The sequence below is a fragment of the Falco biarmicus genome, chromosome 10 (assembly GCF_023638135.1).
Source record: "Falco biarmicus isolate bFalBia1 chromosome 10, bFalBia1.pri, whole genome shotgun sequence".
Lineage (NCBI taxonomy): Eukaryota > Metazoa > Chordata > Aves > Falconiformes > Falconidae > Falco > Falco biarmicus.
The window spans coordinates 18199425-18219497 of NC_079297.1; the positions used below are offsets into that span (position 1 = coordinate 18199425).

At 46.4% G+C, this 20073-nt stretch overlaps 1 protein-coding gene across 4 annotated transcripts in view; it reads left to right on the top strand.

Annotated features, from left to right (window-relative positions):
- The window catches only part of PLCB2 (phospholipase C beta 2), a 48344-nt gene that overhangs the window by 24275 nt on the left and 3996 nt on the right, over positions 1-20073 (top strand). For 2 of the 4 annotated variants that reach the window (XM_056354034.1, XM_056354035.1), the window contains 19 exons: positions 520-602; positions 990-1074; positions 2444-2615; positions 3480-3577; positions 4310-4406; positions 5343-5427; positions 5858-5982; positions 7029-7183; positions 7625-7789; positions 8894-8993; positions 9267-9371; positions 10383-10468; positions 10565-10661; positions 12201-12254; positions 13848-14058; positions 14294-14462; positions 16209-16285; positions 18479-18574; positions 19751-19808. In XM_056354034.1, coding sequence (XP_056210009.1) covers positions 520-602; positions 990-1074; positions 2444-2615; positions 3480-3577; positions 4310-4406; positions 5343-5427; positions 5858-5982; positions 7029-7183; positions 7625-7789; positions 8894-8993; positions 9267-9371; positions 10383-10468; positions 10565-10661; positions 12201-12254; positions 13848-14058; positions 14294-14462; positions 16209-16285; positions 18479-18574; positions 19751-19808 — 2118 coding nt within the window. Of the gene's footprint in view, positions 1-519; positions 603-989; positions 1075-2443; positions 2616-3479; positions 3578-4309; positions 4407-5342; positions 5428-5857; positions 5983-7028; positions 7184-7624; positions 7790-8893; positions 8994-9266; positions 9372-10382; positions 10469-10564; positions 10662-12200; positions 12255-13847; positions 14059-14293; positions 14463-16208; positions 16286-18478; positions 18575-19750; positions 19809-20073 lie in introns of those variants that run through there. The other 2 variants (XR_008824276.1, XR_008824277.1) reach the window with 2 other exon arrangements.

Sequence of the window (20073 nt, forward strand, 5' to 3'; positions counted from 1 at the left end):
TACTTGCATTTGAAGTGCCAGCGCTGCTGGTTACTGAACATTCTGGTTTTCTCTGCTGCTAGACAGGATTTTATAAGCAGATGAAATGACAGAAAATTGGACATGTTCAGAGGTGAGTATAAATAGGGTTTGAAACACTTTAACCTGGTACTGCATACATCTCTCTCTCCAAATTCAAAGTGCGTGTGGCAGCAGCATGACTCTGGCAAGGTGCTTTCACATTTGTTTATATATACCCTAAACTATGTAACAAAAATAAAAAGTCTTATTCGTACATCTTCAGCTTTTTTATGCAAGCTATTGAGTTTAGCTGCATGTTGTATCCTCTGGAGCTGGAAGCCCAGGCGGGTATGAAAAAGATGACACTTCTCACCTTCGTACTGGGAGAAAGTTTAGTTACTTTAAAGAGAAGAAGCTCCTGACAGTGATCAGTTTGGAGTCCATTCAGTAGGAGGTCAGCTGCATGTCTCTGCTATTAACGGGTGCTGATCTTTTCTCTGGCCATTGTCTCCCATTTAGGATGCCATTGAGGCCATTGCAGAAAGCGCTTTTAAAACATCTCTCTACCCTGTCATCCTGTCCTTTGAGAACCACGTGGACTCGTGAGTATCTAGTGGTTGGGAGAGCAAAAGGTATACAGGCAAGGGCTGCTGGGTTTTAAATGGGTGCCTGAGCTGAAATGAAAAAATGAAACATGGATTGAGATTTCTGAAGCAACTGGAGGTGGGTCAGAGCTAAAAGATGAGCCATAAGGTGCAGAGTGAGGGTGACCACAACTGTGCAGCCTGTTAGCTGGGGGGGGGGGGGGGGCAGAGTATGAACAAATAGGAGCCGGCCTGGGAGGGGACTTCAATATCTGCATAGCTGTCTGAGTGAAGGCAGGAGGTGGTTTTCTGGGTAGAGTACCTAGAGCTCAAGACAGCTGTTCATGCTAAGCTCTGGCTTTGGGTATCTGTTCTCCTGTCCACACCTGCTTGATCTCTTTTCAGGCCCAAGCAGCAGGCAAAGATGGCTGAGTACTGCCGAACCATATTTGGAGATATGCTGCTGACAGAGCCGCTGGAAAAATACCCAGTAAGTAGAAATCGGGGAGGGAGGCTACTGGAGAGGTCATTCTGGAAAAATTGGTCACTCCTGGTGCTAGGAGAGGCCATAACAGATGCAAGGCCAGTGAAAGAGAATGCAATGCCATGGACAAATAAGCCTGGTTCGTAGGAGTGAGGAACATAGTGGATGGGAGACCTCTCAGTCGCAGAGGTTTTCCCAAGCACTTGCCTGACTCTAGTCTTATTTGACACTGTGACCTGAGTGACTCTGGCAACTGAGCTCTAGGTGGCCAAGTTGTACCAGTTGTGTATTTTTGTACGTGGTACTGTTTCAAATTCATCTGCCAGCACTTGCTTTGGAAAGAAACGGGAACAAGGGCCTAGTAGTGTTTCAGGCTGTTCCTACCAATGCCTCTGAATTCCTGCTTCCAACCTATGCACACAGCTAACCACACACATGGCTTTGTGCTCAGAATAGATGAGTAAAGCTCCCGATCTGCTTGACCCTCCTCATCAGCTTGCTTGTACAAGCATGTATCTTTGCGGACAGTGACATTTTTGGTGATCCCTGTGCGCATTGCTACTTTAGTTACCTTGCCAATGGACACTGATTTACAAATAATAGGCAGTGCCTGTGTTCTGCAAAGCATGAGGCAAGTTCCTTGGGATATGTAGTGGAAGGGAAAACTAAGAAACCTAGCCCAAGCATCTATTTTAAAGCATGAGATCAAAAGAAGAGCTGAAAAGAAGCAGCGAGCAAACTGGCAGTTGCTTGTTGTCCAGACCCATGTCCTTGTCCGGGCAATAGGAAGAGACAGGGTGGGTGTGTGGGGAGAAACAGTTCAGGGTATTTAGCTAAAATATTAATAGGCCTGTTGCTATCTGTACAGGGAGTGTAGGACTAGAAGCACAGTCTGAGTCACACATCCTTGGCTTGCTTGAGCCACCTACTCTGGGATCTTTTTTCAAATCTGCTGCAGGCAGAGTGTTTAAATACAGCCTGAGTGCTGATCTAGGACTGAGGCTCTGGGATAATGAGAGAAGTAGGTGGAATGTGAAAGCCAGGGGTGCGTGGATGCCTTCAGGCCATGTAGATGTTCTTTTAGCTGTGGTGCAGGATAGGTGTCTGGGAAGAGCATGCCAAGTGCAGGCAGCAGAACATAAGAGGGCTGAGAGGTACCAAATGCTGGTCTGAAACCAAAGGTGAAATCTTGGAAAAAAAATCTGCACAGATACAGTGGGATATGTCAGCAGGTGGAGAAATTAAAATATACACTGGGTGAGAGATGTGTCCATGTACCAATGGCCAAAGGAATGGTACTGGGAGGGACTGGAGAGATGAGTGTTTGAATTCTGTCGTTGTGATGGAAATTCAGTACAAAGTTTATCTGTTGCAGCTGAAGCCAGGAGTTCCTCTGCCAAGTCCTAAGGATCTCTTAGGGAAAATCTTGATTAAGAACAAAAAGGACCAATCTATGTCTGGGAAGAGGCAGAACTCTTTGAAGAAAGGGAGGAATGTGGAACCAGAAATCATTGAGCAGCCAGCCCCTACGGATGCCGAAGACACTGGTATGTCTGAAGGGAAAATGGGACTAGTACAGCTAGATGAGCCAGTCTGACCCACTGGAGACTTTCCAAATCAGCCATTAATACTAGCCTGAGGCAAGCCAGTACTAGTCATTAATTCAGTTATCTCAAGGAGCAGCATAAGCCTGGAAGAGAAATGAAATCTTCAGAATATTTTCAAACACTTTATTCCAACCAGAAGAGACAATCAACTTATGCCCTGCCCATCAGTCAACTCTTCTGCCTGCTCTGAGTTATGTGACTGCATGAGTTGGTAATTCGTTGATACACACTGGCTATTGGTTTCATGGAAGGGTGGATAATTTCTTACTGCTTATAGGTCTATGATAACCACAAATTCACCATGTTCTTCACCCTGAGGTTCGTGAAGGTTTATAGAACCTTCATCCTCACTCTGCTGCCTTTCTCCGGTCTCAAGGCTGTCACCTCTTGGGCTCAGGGAACCTGTGGTAGGACAGTGTATTTTCAGTCCCTGTCATGGTAGGAGCACCTGGAGTCATAGAAAGACAAGGTGAGCACTGCTACAGAGCACCTAGAAATGGACATTTATTCCCACAAATGTGTGCAACCGTGGTGGGGAAAATAGCATTGTGATTATCACTTGTGGGGGATGAGGGAAGCCTGCAGGAGGAATGATTTGGTCTCTTGACTCTTGCTAGTCCAGAGCGTGCTAGTTTGTATTTGGATTTGGTTGATAAAATTGTAGGATTCTTCCATTTACTGTGCCTGCATGACTTGATGGTGAGGTTTTACAGAGCTAAATGCATGGCTAATGCTAGCCATCTGCCATGTCTTGTCTCAGTGTGCTACTGGTACATACTGCTGATGTGGGCTGTGTGTGCTTAGTCTGGGCAGGTGATGTGGCTGAAGAGGAACCAGAGGAAGAGGATGAACATCTCGGAAACCTGGATGAAGAGGAAATTAAAAAGATGCAGTCAGATGAGGTACTGTCAGTTGTTTCTGTTCCTTTTCTGGGGGTTATTTTTTCTGGCCTTCAGTTTTCTCTGGGGCCGTATCATACTGAACAAAGATGAACCCAGAACGCAAGGGGGAATGAACTGTGCTATGATCAGCCAGGGACTTTCCTCCTTCCATGCCACAAGACTTTTGCAGGAGAAACTGAATGAGGGAAATTATGTTGCAAGCACAGAGTTGTTATTTCTGACTCTGCCTTTGGTATTCTGCATGACTTGGAGATAACTGCCTTCAGGGTGTTTGGAGAGGCTTACCCTTAGTCTGATAAAAGTTGTTACTGAAACATGAAGTGCTACTGCTTGAAGGGTGAAGGAGGAGGTCAGCATTCCCTTGAGTAAAAGAATCCATTTCCCATTTCCATCTTCCACCTCCCTCATATCGCTTAGAGAGGAGGGAAAACAATGCCCTTGGTTTGTCCCTGACTCCATGCTCTGAGAGGTTAAAGAGGTCCTGGACTCCTTACTTACTGACTGAGACCTCACCGTATGCCTCAGTTTCTGTTTTTTCCGAGCTACCTAGAAACTGTGCCCCTGGCCACGCTGCCCACAATGTCACTGTAGGACCTAGAAGCCAAAGAAACTGGTGTGCTCTGGTCAGGGCAGCCATCGGAGTTCTGTGATTGTGAAGCCCAGGTGTGTTTTGTTCCATCTTTAGGAAAAGTCTCTTCATATGTCTTCTCTTGAATTTTGTTTTCTGCTCAGGGCACTGCTGGTTTGGAAGTGACAGCATACGAGGAAATGTCCAGCCTTGTTAATTACATACAGCCCATCAAATTTGACTCCTTTGAAGTCTCTGCTGGTAAGTCAAAGTCAGTCCTTTCAGAATCCCAAGTGTTTTCATTCGCCCAGGAGAGCAGTGCTTTCAGATGCTGCTGTTCTCTGCCTGCCTTGGTGACTTGCTTTCACCCATTTTCTGTTGTGCTCTCTCTCTCTCTCTCCCACAACGTGTGCACGGGCTCAAACACTTCCCTTCTGCCCTCCTCCCTGTAGTAAGGAACTGCTAAGGAGAAGACAGTGAGATGTCAGATGCTGCTCCCAGTTTTATAACTGAGGATGAAAAAACCCAGCCTAGAGGCCAGTGCCATCTCAGTGGGCTTGCTTTGCTGCTTCTGGGAGCAGGATTGAGCCCAGCTTTTCTTAATGTGTGTGACTGGCCTTCCTCTTCTGTGGTGGTTGGACAGAGAAACGTCTGAAACACTGGAAATGCATGCTATTCCTTTATACACTATAGGTTCCTCTAAAGAGTTCCCACATTTGGGTCTAGCTTTGTGTAAGCTGGTTTGAGTTATGAAGGAAAAGAAAAAGAAAAAAATAGAGGAAGGGGAAACTTGACAAATTAAAGAACTTTGTGTGAGACACTGAATATTGGGATTCACTCGGAACTAAAATTCTAGGCAGGAGGTGTTCTGTAAATGACACTGAAATCCAGGAAGAGATGGGCAAAATTAGCGCTATTTAAGCTTTGTGAGCCCATGCTGTCTGTACTCCATGAGGTTCCTGTCCTGTAGTACACAACCGTGTCTCCCTGGTAAATGTAAATCACCTTTTATGGAGTATTATTCTTCAGTCCCTTTTCAAGGGACCAGAGAAAGGTAAATTGCCTTGATAGAAAAAGGTACGTGGGAGAAGGTGGGCGTAAACGGGCCAGGTGCTTCTTGGGTCTGTCAGTCCCCACACACAGAGTGGGGGCTGGGCATGCCTTTCTTCTAAATGCTTTCTCATCTCCTGTTTCTAGAGAAGAACCGGAGTTACGTCATCTCTTCCTTCACGGAGTTGAAGGCTTATGATCTACTAACCAAGTTCCCAGTACAGTTTGTGGAGTATCCTTTTGGCAACCGTTGCCCAGTGTAGTTGGCTGTGTGAGGTAGGAGAGCCAGTCTGCAGCTTGGGCGAGGCTGAGCTACATCCAGCTGGCTTCTGGCTTCAGGACCTGGTGAACTCTTCATCAGAGATACCGGGTGTACAGGTGCAAGAGGCATGGGATCTTCCAGGGTGGCTTGGGAGCTGTCCAGAGATTCTTGACAGGACGCATCCTGCTGTAGTGAACGCCAAGGCTGCCAGATGCTTTTTTTTTTTTAAGTGGAAAGGATATGGGAAAGGAGCCTGTTGTTGCCAGGGCCTCTCCTCCTGTCTGGAAGGCTCTGAGCGTTTGGTAGCAGAGCCTGAACAATTTTCATGATCTGGGTACGTGAGCTAGCCCCAGGGTACACAAGGAGTGCTCCAGACTTGTTTCCAATAGAGCAACTGCAGATATAACAAGCGACAGATGAGCCGGATTTACCCCAAAGGCACCCGGATGGACTCCTCTAATTACATGCCCCAGATGTTTTGGAATGTCGGCTGTCAGATGGTGGCACTTAACTTCCAGACCATGGGTGAGTGTCACACTGTCCTCCAGCTTCTGAGTGGGTGAGGCTGTGTGCTCGCATTCACTGTCTCTTCCTTCACTGCTATTTCCCACCGCTGCTGTTTCCCTGAACGCGTTTATTCTGTGTGCCTTCTCCCAAAGTTGTGTTCTTCTTTGACTCCATCTCCACAGACCAAAAGCACTTTTCTGGGCCCAGCACAAACCTGGCATACAGTGCCTGGGATGCTGGCCCTACACACTTGTGCATACGCGCATGTATGGACTTGCTGTCATTTAGTGTCTGGGTACCCTCTCTAGCTGCCCTGTAATGTGATGTCAGACTAAATAATGTGCAGAAATGCATCAGAAGCTCCTGCTTCCCCTGATTGCTTCCTCTTCTGCGAGGCAGCAGGCAGAGCTCCATCTGGCTACAGGACTGGCCTGTCTATGCTGTTATTTCCGGTTATTTTAACCTGAACAGGGAAAAAGAGCCTTTTCTTGCTGCACCACCAGCATGAGAAGGAAAGAAAAGCCTCCAGAGAAAGCGATTCTTTACCCCTCTTCCTTCCTCAAGGGAGTGTCTTATGTATAGAGAGTGTAAGAGACTAGCTGTAGGTTCAGTAGGAGAAAAAACCCAGCAGCTTTAAAAGGGAGTGAGAGACTGGTTATGAAGAGGGGTGAAGAAGGGTGCAGAAACCACAAGCCAGCGTTCTCAAGAGAAGTGGCAGAGGAGGGGAGGCCCAAAATGAGAGGGGGAAGGAGCAGAGGGACTCAGACAACTACTTACTTCGCACCCCAAAATAGTGGGTACTCCTTAAAGTAGGTTTTAATTTAGTTCTACCCATGACTTATGGTGCAATCATAAGCAAACCACTTACCTTTCTTACAACAGCTGCTGTAATATTTTTCCCTGTAGGGTGCTGAAAGGCTTAATTAGTTTTTGAAATGGCTTTGTGAGCCTTTGGCTAGCTGGGGCTATAAAAATACAGCATCCTTCAGCTCACTCGTAGCGCACAAGCCACCTGATGAGGTCCCACAGAAATTTTTCTCACTGTGTTTTTCTGTCTCTCTCAGATGTCCCCATGCAGCAGAACATGGCTCTGTTTGAGTTCAACGGCCAGTGTGGCTATCTGCTCAAGCATGAATTCATGCGGCGGCCAGACAAGCAGTTTGACCCCTTCTCTGTGGACCGCATTGATGTGGTGGTGGCGAGTACCCTGTCTGTCACGGCAAGTACAAACTGTGGTGCTGTTCCTCCCCTGACAGCCAGTTCCTGGCACCACATACATAACTGGCATCTATGTCCCCACTATTTATTACCCAGTAGGGTTCTTAGTGGCAAATGAACTCGGAGAGTCCTGTGGGAGAGTGTTACCATGGCAACTCCCAGTCTTTTCGCTATTTTAAATTAATCATAATCGCATGAAAACAGAAAATTAGCATCTGCCACACAGAAGCAGCCAAGGCTGTGATGATGGGGAGGGAGGAGGCTGGAGGAAGTGCTGAAGCAAGAAACATGGGTGGAGGTAAAGAAAAGCCTATTGTAGATTGGAAGCTGCAGTAGAAAAGATGTTTTGGGGTGGGAGAGTGACTTTGGGGTGAAGGTGTGGATGGGCTCTTCTGTTTTATTCTTTTCAGCAGTTGCTAATTATGTTTCTGTTTGTTTGTAGATACTCTCTGGTCAGTTCCTCTCAGACCGCAGTGTGAAGACATATGTGGAAGTAGAGCTCTTTGGATTGCCCAGGGACACAAAACGCAAATACAGAACCAAACTGACCTCCACTGCCAATTCCATTAACCCTGTATGGAAAGAAGAGGCTTTTGTTTTTGAAAAGGTAATAATGTTTGATAGTAATTTAGACAGAGAATTCCTAAAGGTCCTGTTGGCCACAAGCACTGCTTCTTGAGAGGCCAGTGACAACAGAAGGAGCTCCCTTCTGGAGATCTGAGTCACAGCTTTAGACATACAAGGTGTTATGTGTTGCATGCTCAGATAATATCCAAATGACAGTATCCAAAACAACTCTCCATCAGGATTTCCCTGAGCAGACAAGGGGTAGCTGGGAACATTTCTGGAAATAATGGGCATCAAAAGTCTCGCATTTGTGATGCACTTCAAATTGAATTGACTAATCAGCTTTGAAAACTTCAAGCACCAGGAAGCAGAAAGGAATAGAACGTCTGTGGTTAAACTGTAAATGAGAAACAGACAAACTGGAGAAGTAATGGGATCAGTGGGAGGTTTTCAGTTGTGCTAGAATAGAGAAATCTGCCCTCTCTCCGCAAGAATTCAGTGGCCACTAATCCGGCTACAGGGTATGGGGAAGTTAAGTCAAAGGTGATAGTAACGTTTGACCTTTCTGCAGTAAGTTACAAAGGCAAAATACATGTTACGCAATTCACCTCTGTCACGCACGCAGTGAAATAGCAGATATTTTCAGCCTACTTGGGATGTGGTAGATAAATATTATCCTCATTTCAGAAAATGCTTTTCAGGCTGCAGTTCTGGCACAGTAATTTTTAGTTCATTTTATTGCAGAAGAAAATGGGGGAGGAGAGAGGCAAGAGCCCTTATGGCAAAGTCACCATGCTTGCTAAATTACGCTTCCGAGTTCATGCCCTCCTCTGGTGAATCACTTCATGGAAGCTGTGCTGTGGAGGTGTGTTGCCCCATTTTTTCTTTAGGTAAACTGCCCTCCTGTGATTCCATGTAGACTGTCCTCTGAGAAGCCTGTGTTTTGTGGAGTCTGTAGATTGAGTTGTGTCTGCGATAAACTGTAGCCTTAAATTACAAGGTGCAGAAATAGGCTGTGACTTCCTCAGAGAGATGGTATTGTTCTTTTGGAAGGAGGAGAGAGTGAAGTTCTACTTACTGAGGCTGCTAGGCTGTTAGGAGTTAGAGGTGATGACATTGGTGCCTTACTCTGTTTTTCCCTTAGATCATGATGCCTGAGTTGGCGTCTCTTAAAATTGTGGCTTGGGAAGAAGGAGGGAAGTTCATTGGACATCGCATAATTCCCGTCATTGCAATGCACTCAGGTAAATTTCTTGGAAATTCCTTTAGCTTTTGTGCCCTTGAGACCTATTCATTGGAAGCTGTAAAGAAAACAGGAATATCTGCATGTTTTGCTACTTAATCTCCATTCCCATAGGCAGTGCAGCCTTCAGATTCGTCCTGCTGTAGTCTTGGCTTAACTCCATAATACATTCACCATGCCCTCCTGCGAAGAGGGACTTGTTTTACTGTCGGAGCACACAGCCCAGAAGGGACCGGGATTCGGCCAGCTTACCTCTTCTGCTTTCTGCTTTCAGGCTATCACCACGTTTGTCTCCGCAGCGAAAGTAACATGCCACTCACCATGCCTTCTCTGTTTGTGTACCTGGAAATAAAGGACTACGTTCCTGATGCTTGGGCAGGTAGTACATGTTAGAATGCACGTGGGGGGATGCGCTGCCTTTGTCCGGACTCAGATCTAGAAGCATTTTTCCAGCCCCGGGGTGCTTCCCTGCTGCACCCTTAATTCCTTGTCAGGGTGGGGCTTGAGCGCGGGCCAGCATCCCGTCACAGCCTTGCTTTCATCAGGGAAAAGCGGGTGGCTGCGCTGTAGCTGCGCCTGGTTCCCTGTACAGGCCGTGGCACTGCCTGACGTGCAGTGCAGATGTCACTGTCTCCCAGGTTTGGGATGGGTCAGCCTCTTCACTGCTTTTATTCAGAAGCAGGGAGAGGTTTCCTTGAGTGAAGAGGTGGTAACTCTCAGGGACTGTTGAGAACAGGGTTTTAGGGAGCACAGGAGCGTTCTTCTTCCCCCTTTGAAGAGAGGGAGGTTCTTGCTGATACTGAGGTAGAGTGATCCTTTAAAAAGGGGATGGTCAGACAGTGAGATATGAATCAGGAAAGAAGCCCCAGCTGAGGTATTAACGGCAAAACTTTTTAACAATCATGATCAAAGCCATGCAGAATGTAACAGCATCAACCACAGAAGTTCTTACGAATACTTCTCATGTTTACTCTCTCTTCCCCTGTGTACAAATGAACCTTAATCAGGGGGGAAATCCTGCAAAGTTATTGATTTAAAGACATGTTTGTAAAAAAAGACCAGGTTTGTACAGTACTGGACTGGAACTGGAGCAGGGAGCTGTGCAGGTTAGGAAAATCTTAACCTGGCTTTGGATTTTGGGAGCACTACGCTCTTTTCAGCTTCATAGCCCTGAGCATCAGTTGTGAGCCATCATCTGAGAATGGGACTGAGGTGGAAACGGTCCCCTCCTTTGTGCTGTCAGGGAGAAGCTTCTGCAGGCAGAGAATACAAAATACCCCTTCTCCACAATTTCCTGTCCCAGGCCAGAAAGGAAACCAGAAGGCAAGGAAAATCAGAGTGCAATGAGGTTTTTGATAATCCGAGTAAAGACCTCCTCTTTTTTTTGTAGATCTGACTATTGCTCTCTCCAACCCCATTAAGTTCTTCAGTCTGCAAGACAAGAGATCAGTTGAGCTAAAAGATGGCTCAGCGGAGGTAAGACTTTCCAAGGTCTGTCATTGTCTCTAAAATACATTGCATGAATCAGCCTGAAATAATAGAGCTTTGATTTACTTCTGATCTTTGTTTTAGAGGCTTGGCACACAGAGGAACTTCCCATCTGCTGAAACTAATGGGGTACAAGACTCCACTGGGAGGTTCAGCATTCCTCTTTCTAATGGGCCTGCAGGTAAAGCTGTGGATGTGGGGTGAGCTAAAAGGGGAAGCCTGTACACTCAAAAGGCTGGAAACAAGCAGTGCTGGGAGGGTGAAGATCCTTGGTAATGGGGTCAGAACCTCTCTGATCAAGTCACCAACTTAAATTCTAGTGCTTGTCATAAATGGCAAAATTTGTAGTTATCCCCTGACTCCTGGGCCGGAGTGAGTGTGACGTGCATACTGCTTTTATTCCACAACAGAAAAGTAATCTCAGGTATCTACTGAGAATACCAGTAAACAAGCTGAAGGCCCAACTGGCGCAAACACATCTGTCCCCTTCGAGGCAGGGCTAACATACCAGGGTAGTACTGCTCTTCCCTGTGCTACCTTACGTGTATGCTGAGGACTGTGACAGATGACCTCAGTTTTTCAGGTTCAGCCCTGGGAGATAACTACATTAAGAGGGAACCACTGTCCAAGGAAGAAGTGGCCTGTGACAGAGATGTAGTCTCTTTAAGTGTAAAATCAGAGTTTGGACATGGATTTTGAGCAAAGACATGATAATTCTGGGTATTTCTGAGACAAAGCTTCTAAGATCTGGCTTGGGTTTATCCCACAGTACGTCACTGCCCTTCACCTCTTTGTTGTTCTTTTCAAGGGTCTCTCTTCTGTGGATTACTGTTGATTTCTGACATTTAAAATATGTTTAGATCCCCCTGAAACTGCACTTGCACCAGAGTCCAGTTGTATAATACTTCAGAGCTTTAAAGATTAGTAATTTTGTTCACCAGCTCAGATGAACACCAGGCTCTTTGTAAGATCTATTACAGGATCAGAGTGAAGAGATCCCACATTGGGTGTTCTGCAAGAGTGGGAGTAAGAGCACCTGTTTTTTGGCCACTAGATTAAATGGGGATCCATTAACATAACAGAAAAACTTATAAACTACATAACTGACCAGTCAGCTGAGCTGAAAAAAAGTTATGAATTTGCTTTAATAGAAACCAAAAGCCAAAGTCAGCATTTATTATTAGGTTAAAGAAGCTCTAGCAGAGAAAGATCTTCTTACAGTATGTTTCTTCCATTCTGGCACCTTCTTGGCCTTCAGGTTGGGTAAAAGCACATCCCCTACCATACACTCAGATACCTCGCTATTGTGTGTTATGGTAATTGACAGCTAATCAGTATTTCTTCTGTATTGACTGTATCAATGTGTTTAGTGTCCTTTGAAATATGTTGGTATCTAAACAATTAGTTTCCTCAAATTTCAGACCAGAATATCCTTCTCACCTAATCAAAACAAGTTTACATGTGCCAAATCATCGCTAGCGATATTGAGCTAATACAAAGCAAAAGTCTTTTCTCTGACAAGGCAGAGAACGCTGTTCCCTTTCCACTCTGCCTGTTTACAGAGTTCCCAAGCACTTAAGCATCTCAGCAGCTTAATTAATTCCTTTGTATTCACACCAACATCCTTTGTGTGGCCCATGCTCTTGAGCTCTCTACTGTCCATTTTCAACCTGAAGGTCCAAGATAGAACATAAGGAGGAACCTCTTTTTGTGATTTCAGGAGCAGCGGCATTCACCAAGGACGAAAATGTGATAGAAGTGACGCAGATTGCAGGTAACTCCTCCTGTGTGGCTCACGTGGGCTGAGGCCCTGTCACTCATCTTACATTCCCTCTCTGCACAATTCCTGACTGGGATAGCGATGGCACCTGTTTTGCAAATTAAAAAAGACCTGACCCAACCCTGCCTGTTGTAGCCAGCCCTAAAGGCAAACCACAGGGATCTTTGGGCTCAGGGACCCAGTTTCGCTGCCTGTGGCACCATTTGCCCATTTTGACAACTGCTGTGGTGTGTGGTGAGCTCTCGGGCTGGGACTGAGCTCACAGCTTGTCTCGAGGAGAAGAGAGGCTTGGAGTATGCCCTGTGCAAGCCGGGCCACTGTTACCTGCACAGGTAGGTCAGGAGATCTCTGGGCTGCTCCAGCTTTAGCCCTCTGAGGCTGCTGGCTGCAGGAACGCTGCTGCAAGTCAACTTTATAGCAAAGTGGGAGGCTGGAGCTGTCACACGAGTTCTGCTCTGGCTACATTCGATGGTTCCTTTGCCATCACTAAGCCAGGGATAATGTGGCTGCAGGTGGCCTTCAGCACACGTGCACCCTGTAATAACACATTGTTCACCTGCTTTTCTGTGTCTTAATGCAGTGTAATACAAATTAGTACAATACACTAGTAACCAGCGTGCCTAATTATGCCACAAAACTGTACTGAAGGCACAAGCATGAACTTGTTGCGCTCAGGATAGATTGCCAAGTAACTGTTACAGACATCAAGTTTTGTTTTTGAAAGTTATTTCTAAAGAAAAGGGCTCCCCAGCACAGAGCTATGATTACCTTAAATATGTACTCTGGTAGAAGGTGTCACATAATATGGAAGGACAGTGGGCTCAGGGCCGAGAGCCTAGGCTCGCTGTCGGAGGGGTTGCATTTAAGCTGTACACTTCGCTTTCCGCAGTACGAGCCTTCCAGAAGGAGCTGGCCCTGCACAGCACAGCATTATGTTGCAGGCGCACCTGCAAGTTCACTTACTTTTTACACATTACAAGCAAAAAAGAAAAACAAAGTTACTTCCCCTGAGAAGATAACTCCCTGTGGCCTTTCTGCCACAGATAACTGCATCTGACTGACTTGCTACTGCCAGATAACACATTCTCCAGCAGTTCCCAGGCATCCTTCCCCTCTCGTTTTCATCGGCCTCAAAAGCCCTGTCATTTATTCCTCCCAACTGAAGAAATGCCAGGCATTAAAACTGGAAGGGATGAAAGCACCTGTCATCATAACTCAGTTCTGCAGAAAAATCACTAATGAAATAACAAAGCTTTTCCCTTACAATTAGAGCTGCCAACTAGCTTAAAAACTGCTATCTTTGGGATACCTAGAATTGTGGGAAAGGGTGCAAGGCATTAAGACAGACAGACTGGTACATCACCACCAGCATGTTCCTCTGGCCAAAATACCACAGGGCAGCGATTCCTCTGGCCATCCCCGTGCCACATAGCCACCAGATGACAAACTGAGCTGCATGCAATGCTGAAAAGAGGGAGGAAAAGCTGAATGAAGGCAGTGCTGGAAAAAACTGACCCCAGAAGGCATCACAGCAGGTTGAGAAATGCCATGTGAGTACAAACAGCCTCTCTTTGTTTTGTATTTTAGAGCCTCAGACAGCCAGCCTCACAGAACTGCAGCAGATGAAGCTCTTTCTGAAGCTGCTGAAGAAGCAGGAGAAGGAATTGAAGGAGCTGGAGCGGAAAGGAAGTAAACGGAGGGAGGAGCTGCTGCAAAAATATTCTGTACTCTTTTCAGAGCCTGTCTGCTATGGAGGCAAGAAAAGGATGATACACACTAGGAAAACCCAGAAGAAGAGGTAAATACAGCATGGGGTCTGCAGCAGGGGCCTGACCTGTGGGCTACCCCAGACCAAAAAAGAGGAACCCCCAAGAGAAACGGGGCTCCCCTTTGAAGGAAGCATGGAGTGGTGCAGACATCCCCGTCTCCGTGGGTTTATAGGGTTTTGGGTGTTCCCACTGAGGGGTGGGTAGGAAGGTCGGGATTGTATCAGCACCTCTAGAAGCAGCACAGCTGCTGTATCTGTTCTGCAGGAGTTTGACAACAGGTGACGTTGGTACATGTGCAGATCCTGTAGAAATGGCGGAAGGCATCGATAGCCGAATTTTGGAACTGAGAGAGAGGCTGGAGATGGACCTCATCCACCTGGGGGAGGAGCACCACGATGGGATTCGAAGAAAGAAAGAGCAGCACGCCACAGAGGTATGGACTGCAAGTGTTGACAGAAAATGTAGCCTAAGAGAGCCCCTGCAAGGACAGCCTGAAAAACCAAGTTATTCACTAAGCTGTGGAAATGTGGCCACAAGGCAGAAGACACCCCTCAGAGCAATTTTCAGGTCTGCACAACATAATTGAGAATGTAGGTAGTGGTCCTTATTTGTTAGAAGCTATAAAAATCCAGCAGAAACATTTTTATAGGTCTGCAATTTGAAAAAAATCAAGAAGCGCTGCCCTGGAGCATATCAGGCTCCATCTGCTTAAACTCTTCTGGTAGCTTAGCTTGGAGTTAACGTGGCATTTACCAGCTTCAGACGCTGCCAGGTGCCAATTCTTGAGGAGCATGGCTACATGAGGTAGTACCGCGCTTCTCACGGCTCCCTGCTTGACGCTGTACTGTCAGAGCTGGGGTGACAGGTATGTTGAAGCCTTCCTTGCAGGTTCACCAGTGGCAACCGTCAGAGCATTACAGACACGCCATAGGGGCAACCGTGCTCACCGCTGTCGTTCAACCAGGACAGATGACATGGGAACAGAGCAGCCCCACCAGTGCATTCAGTGCTTGCCATAGCTGTATCGGTGCCAATACAATGAAAGCCTTGTGAAGGACAGTACTCCTAGGAGCCCTTAGTACTGATAGCAGGGCTGGGTCTCATTCCCCTTGAAATCTGGAAAGTGTTTTGCTGTTTGACTTAGTAGAAGTCAAAGTAAGTGTCCATGTAAGGTGTCGCAAGCATGTTGGTGTTTCCCACACCCTCAGACCCCCGCCTTTAGCCAACACCAGCAAGAGACACAATAATGCCTGTGAGAAAGTGCAGTCCGCAAGGTGGTGGTGATAAATACAGCGTACACCACATGTTCCAGTGAAAGGGGAACAACTCCAGCATTTGGAAGCCTTTTCTTACCATTATTTTCCAAAGGAGTTAGCATCACGCGTCTTCAGTCTTGGATTCCCTGGTGCACTTTGGCTTGACAAGCAGCTTGCAAGCTGTCTACAAGACTGGCTGTTCTAGCCTTTTTACCAGCCCTGAAGGGAAAAAAACCAACCTCTTGAGAACTAGCTTACCTGGAAATCATGCTTATCACCAGAGGGAGAAGCCAAAGGAATAAAACATTCTTGTCTCACAACTGTCAAAGACTGTGAGATTTAGTGAGCAAGGCTACGAAAAGGAAATCAAAACCCAAGCTCTCACTGCGCAGCACGTAGCCCAGCAGCCAGGGGTGTCCCTTTGAGGCTGTCCCTGCGGGCAGCAGTGCGGGCAGGCCTGACCACTGAGGCGCATCTGTCGGGAGTTTCCATGGAACTTTGTTTCCACGGAACTTTGTTTCCACAAGAGAGAAGGCCCATTCCCTTGCTGCTAGTCTGTGTTGTTTAGAAGGTAAGCTCTGCTGCCGACTCCTACCTTCCCACAAGTGCGGTGAATCTGGTGATACCTCCTGCACAAGGAGATAGGAAGCTGTCCATAAAGATAACCTAGAGGTGTGTGACAGGGCTCACAGGGCCCTTGGAGCCCTGGTGGAGCCCAGTCCACCAGCACGGTGCGATTTGTGTGCACATCTGAGCTCATGTCATGGTGGTGCATGGGCCTGCACAAAGCTTCATGGGTTGGCTGGCCCCTGGAAGTCAGTGCAGGGAGGGATCAGGCTCAACCTGGTGGTAATTAGATACGGATGGTGTGCTGTGTCTCATCTTCGTTTTAGTTTTGATCATCTTTTTCTTCCCTTGAACAGCAAGTTACCAAGATAATAGAGCTTGCCAGAGAGAAGCAGACAGCTGAGCTGAAGGCACTGAAGGAGGCATCAGAAAGGTAAACTTAGTATTTAAATAACAAAGTAATAATGCATAGCTCTTATCTGGGGTAGCTTTCTTGCTAGATTTCAAAGCACTGTACTACAGACAAGGAGTGAATACAGGGGAAGAGAAGCATTTCTTTTTCTCTGGTGAGAAACTGAGGCACAGCCATGTGACACAGGGTCTCACAGTTACACAGTGGCAGTGGTGGGAAGACAGCTCTTGTCTTGCGATCTCCAGAGCAGCATTCCTGCCACGAGGCACAACAGCAGCCTGGACTGACTAATTCAGAGAGATAGGAAATAAGACTGCTGGTCACTGGATGTCATCTCTACATGCTGTAGTCAGTACATCACATATAATCCCTCCCAGGGACTGATCAGCTCAGTCTTTTAAGTGAATTGAGCATCTTGGCTCCAGTACTTAAATAAACTGGCAGAATCAATTCATCAATTTCCAGCCAGGCATTCATCCATTTGTTCTTGCGGTAACTTTGTCCTGAAGCTAAATCCTCACTCATTCCTCCTTCCTATTAAATCCTCTGTCAGCCTTTAGTTTCCAAGTCAGGCAAAACTTCCTTTATTTGTGTCCTCCATCAAGATGGATTCTCTTTTTCTCTCAGCTATTCAGCATATTCAGACAAGACCAAGAAAAACAGGTTGAGTAGCTAGGTAATGGTTTGCTATAAGTACGATGTCATTTTGTACAGTCACATCTAAGGCTGGCTGTGAGGAGCTCCAAAAGGGTGTAAAGATCTTGAGCAACAGTCAATAAAATGGCAGTTAAATTCAGTATGAGTAAGTAAAAAATAATGTGAATGGAAAAAAACTAACCGTAAGTTAACTGCACACAGGGGTGAGCTATTGTCACTCAGATCTTCAGCTGCTGTGGATGCTTCTCTCAAACAGCTCATCAATCACAACTCTGCAGTGGCCGAAGTGGCGAATAGAATTTGTAGAATTTTATGGGGGAAAAGAGAGATTCAAAGTCAGCGTTACGCCACTAGATCTGTCTCCACAGTGCAGTCACCTTTTCAGTATGCCATCTTGAGCAAAACGCTTTGAAAGAGCAAGAAGGGGGTGGCAAGGATAGTCAGCATTGAGGAGTAATTTCTGCACCAAAAGAAATTAAATGGGACTCAGCTTGGAGAACAGATGATTGAGGGGGATGTGACAGAAGCATGTAAAATCATGAATGGTATGGAGAAGAAGAATAGAGAAGTGATTACTCACTGTTTCTCATAAGAGAGGAAATGGGGGGCAGCCAGTGAAGTTCTCAGGGCGTACTTCTGTCACACAGCATATAAATTAAGTTCTTTTCCTATCACAGCAAGGAGCTGTGAAGTCCAAAAGCAGAGCTAAACTCCAACGTATGAGAGACATTCATGGAAGATAAATGCATAGAGGCAGGAGGATAAACTGGAAACTGGGAAGGTGAAGGAGGGAAAAATTACCCTACACCTGTTCTTTCTTACACTTCTCTTAAGCCTGCGTTCCCTTCCACTGCTGGAGGCAGGACACCAGACCGATGGGCTGCAACCTGCCGGCTGTTCTTATGTCCCCCTTAGCAGCTGTCCTGTGTCAGTCATTTTGTCCATGGATGGGCAAGATGAGGCGCTGGTGGTGTCAGCAGCCTCTTACGCCCCGACACAAGCACCTTCCTCTGTCCCTGACCTTCTGACATGCAGTTAGCATTTTTGATGGTGACATGTGCTTCAGACAGGGGCATAGGTCTTAGGTTTTCTGTGGATTGTTCTTTTAATCTTCCCTACTGGTTGATCAAATGCCTTTTAAGTGTTTATGGTTTCTGTTTTGCAAGTCACATCCCAGAGTTTATCCACCTTTCTGCATGTTTCAGGTCTCCTTTTTAGCTCTGCCATACAGACATGTAGTTCCTCCTTTTGTAATTTAGCAGCGTAAGTACTTTCAGCAAGTCTTGTGCTGCCCCAGAGGAACCCCATGTAGGTATACAATATAGCATAATTATATAACGTGTTTTCTTCTGTCTCTTTGTTATGACTCCCTTTTAAAAAAAAAAAAGTTACAGGACTTAAAATATTCTTAAGACTTAGGGCTTTCTGCTGCTCAATCACTCAGACTTTGCTTTTCTAGACAGTAGAGCACTCCAGAGAGCAGGTGTGGGAGGGCCGTTTCAGTCTCTGGAGTTTGTAACCAGGCCTGTCTCTCACAGCACTCTTTTCTCTCCACAGCAATATTAAAGACATTAAGAAGAAGCTCGAGGCAAAGAGAGTGGAGCGAATCCAAACCATGATGAGGAATACGAGTGACAAGGCTGCTCAGGAGAGGTACCGGGGCAGATGTTACTGGGTCTGTCTATGCAGAACACTACTGTCCTGCTCCAGGCAGGGAGCAGCGCTGCACCAGTCTCTGTCACCATCAGGGAAGCTTCTTGAAGGACCCAAACAAGTAGTGGCAGAGCTGTAGGGGCCAAGGGATGGATGCTGGCCTGCCCTCATCTCCCGGCTTAATGCTTTTGCTCCATTGCATTCCGGTACGCAGGCACATATGCAGTGAGGCCAAACATCTGCTCCCTAGCTGCAGTGATAACGTCATTCCTGCAGTTGCTGCTGACAGTGGCTTCCAGAGCTTTCTCTGTAGGCTTAATTTTTTTTGTGTAAAGCTGTCAGCAAAATTGGTTTCACTTACTGGACTTCTGAATAGCCTGAGAGGAGTAGTGCCTTAGAAATGCCCCTTGCCGCCCCTTCAGGGAGTAGGAGCTCGTGGAATGCAGAGGGAGAGCATACAGATAGAGAAATTGGACCTTGAAGACGACCCTTCCTATGGCACGCACCCATCACTTTGGCTCTCCTGCGCCACACCTAAGCTTCTTGCTGAAGTGACAGGCACCTTCCAGTCACTTCAGCTGAAGGCTAAGAGCACTTCAAAATACCTGCTGCCTCCCATGGTGCCTGGGTGTTTATCTGCCCTAGAATCAAAGGCAGGTCTTCCCCAGCCTCTCTAGAATCTGTGTGTAATCAGTGCCAGCAGCCCTCTCTGTTAAGAGGTTGTGTTTGGGTATATAATGGCTGCCACCTGCCTTCCCCTTCACTGTTATAAAAATAATATTCTGCTACTGAGCCTGTGTATTCAAGTACTGCGTGACACGAATCAGTTTGCAACAGCTTCACATGTTCAAGGGTACAGAAGAGGGTATGCTGCCTCCTTTCCTTCCAGCTCACAGCAAGGTCCCTTTGCTGTCTGTTAAGCTGAAAAAAAATAGAATTTTGCACCCAATTATTTGGTTTATCTCGCAGTCAAATTTGAATGGTGTTTTATTTGCCTTTCCTGAAATTACAGCAACCTCTCTGTGTGGGAGGACGCTAGGAGAGCATAACACACCTGTCTGTGTGGGCACTAGCAGTCCTGTCTTACTGTATGGCACTTCATATAAAACTTGTTTATCAATACTGCTAAAGATAACAGATGAATTATAGGGTTATTTACATTTCCTTTCTTTAAAGGTTGAAGAAAGAAATTAATAACTCTCACATTCAGGAAGTGGTGCAAACAATCAAACTGGTAAGTTCTTCTGTGACAGTCTGCCACAGCATCTCTGCTTTCTGCAAGGGGGTGTCTTGCATACATCCTCAGCATGTCTCACAGAGAGAGTGTCAGTTCTCTGAGGTATTTAAATCCTGTTAAAATGCTACTGCATTGGGGGCTCTGAGAACATACTTCAGACAGCCAAAGCACAGCTGAAGACAGCTACTACTTTTGCTAAAAGGCCACTGGTCTGTAAAGGTCTAGCGAGCTCGCCCCAGGTCAGAGATGCAGTGCAGAGAGC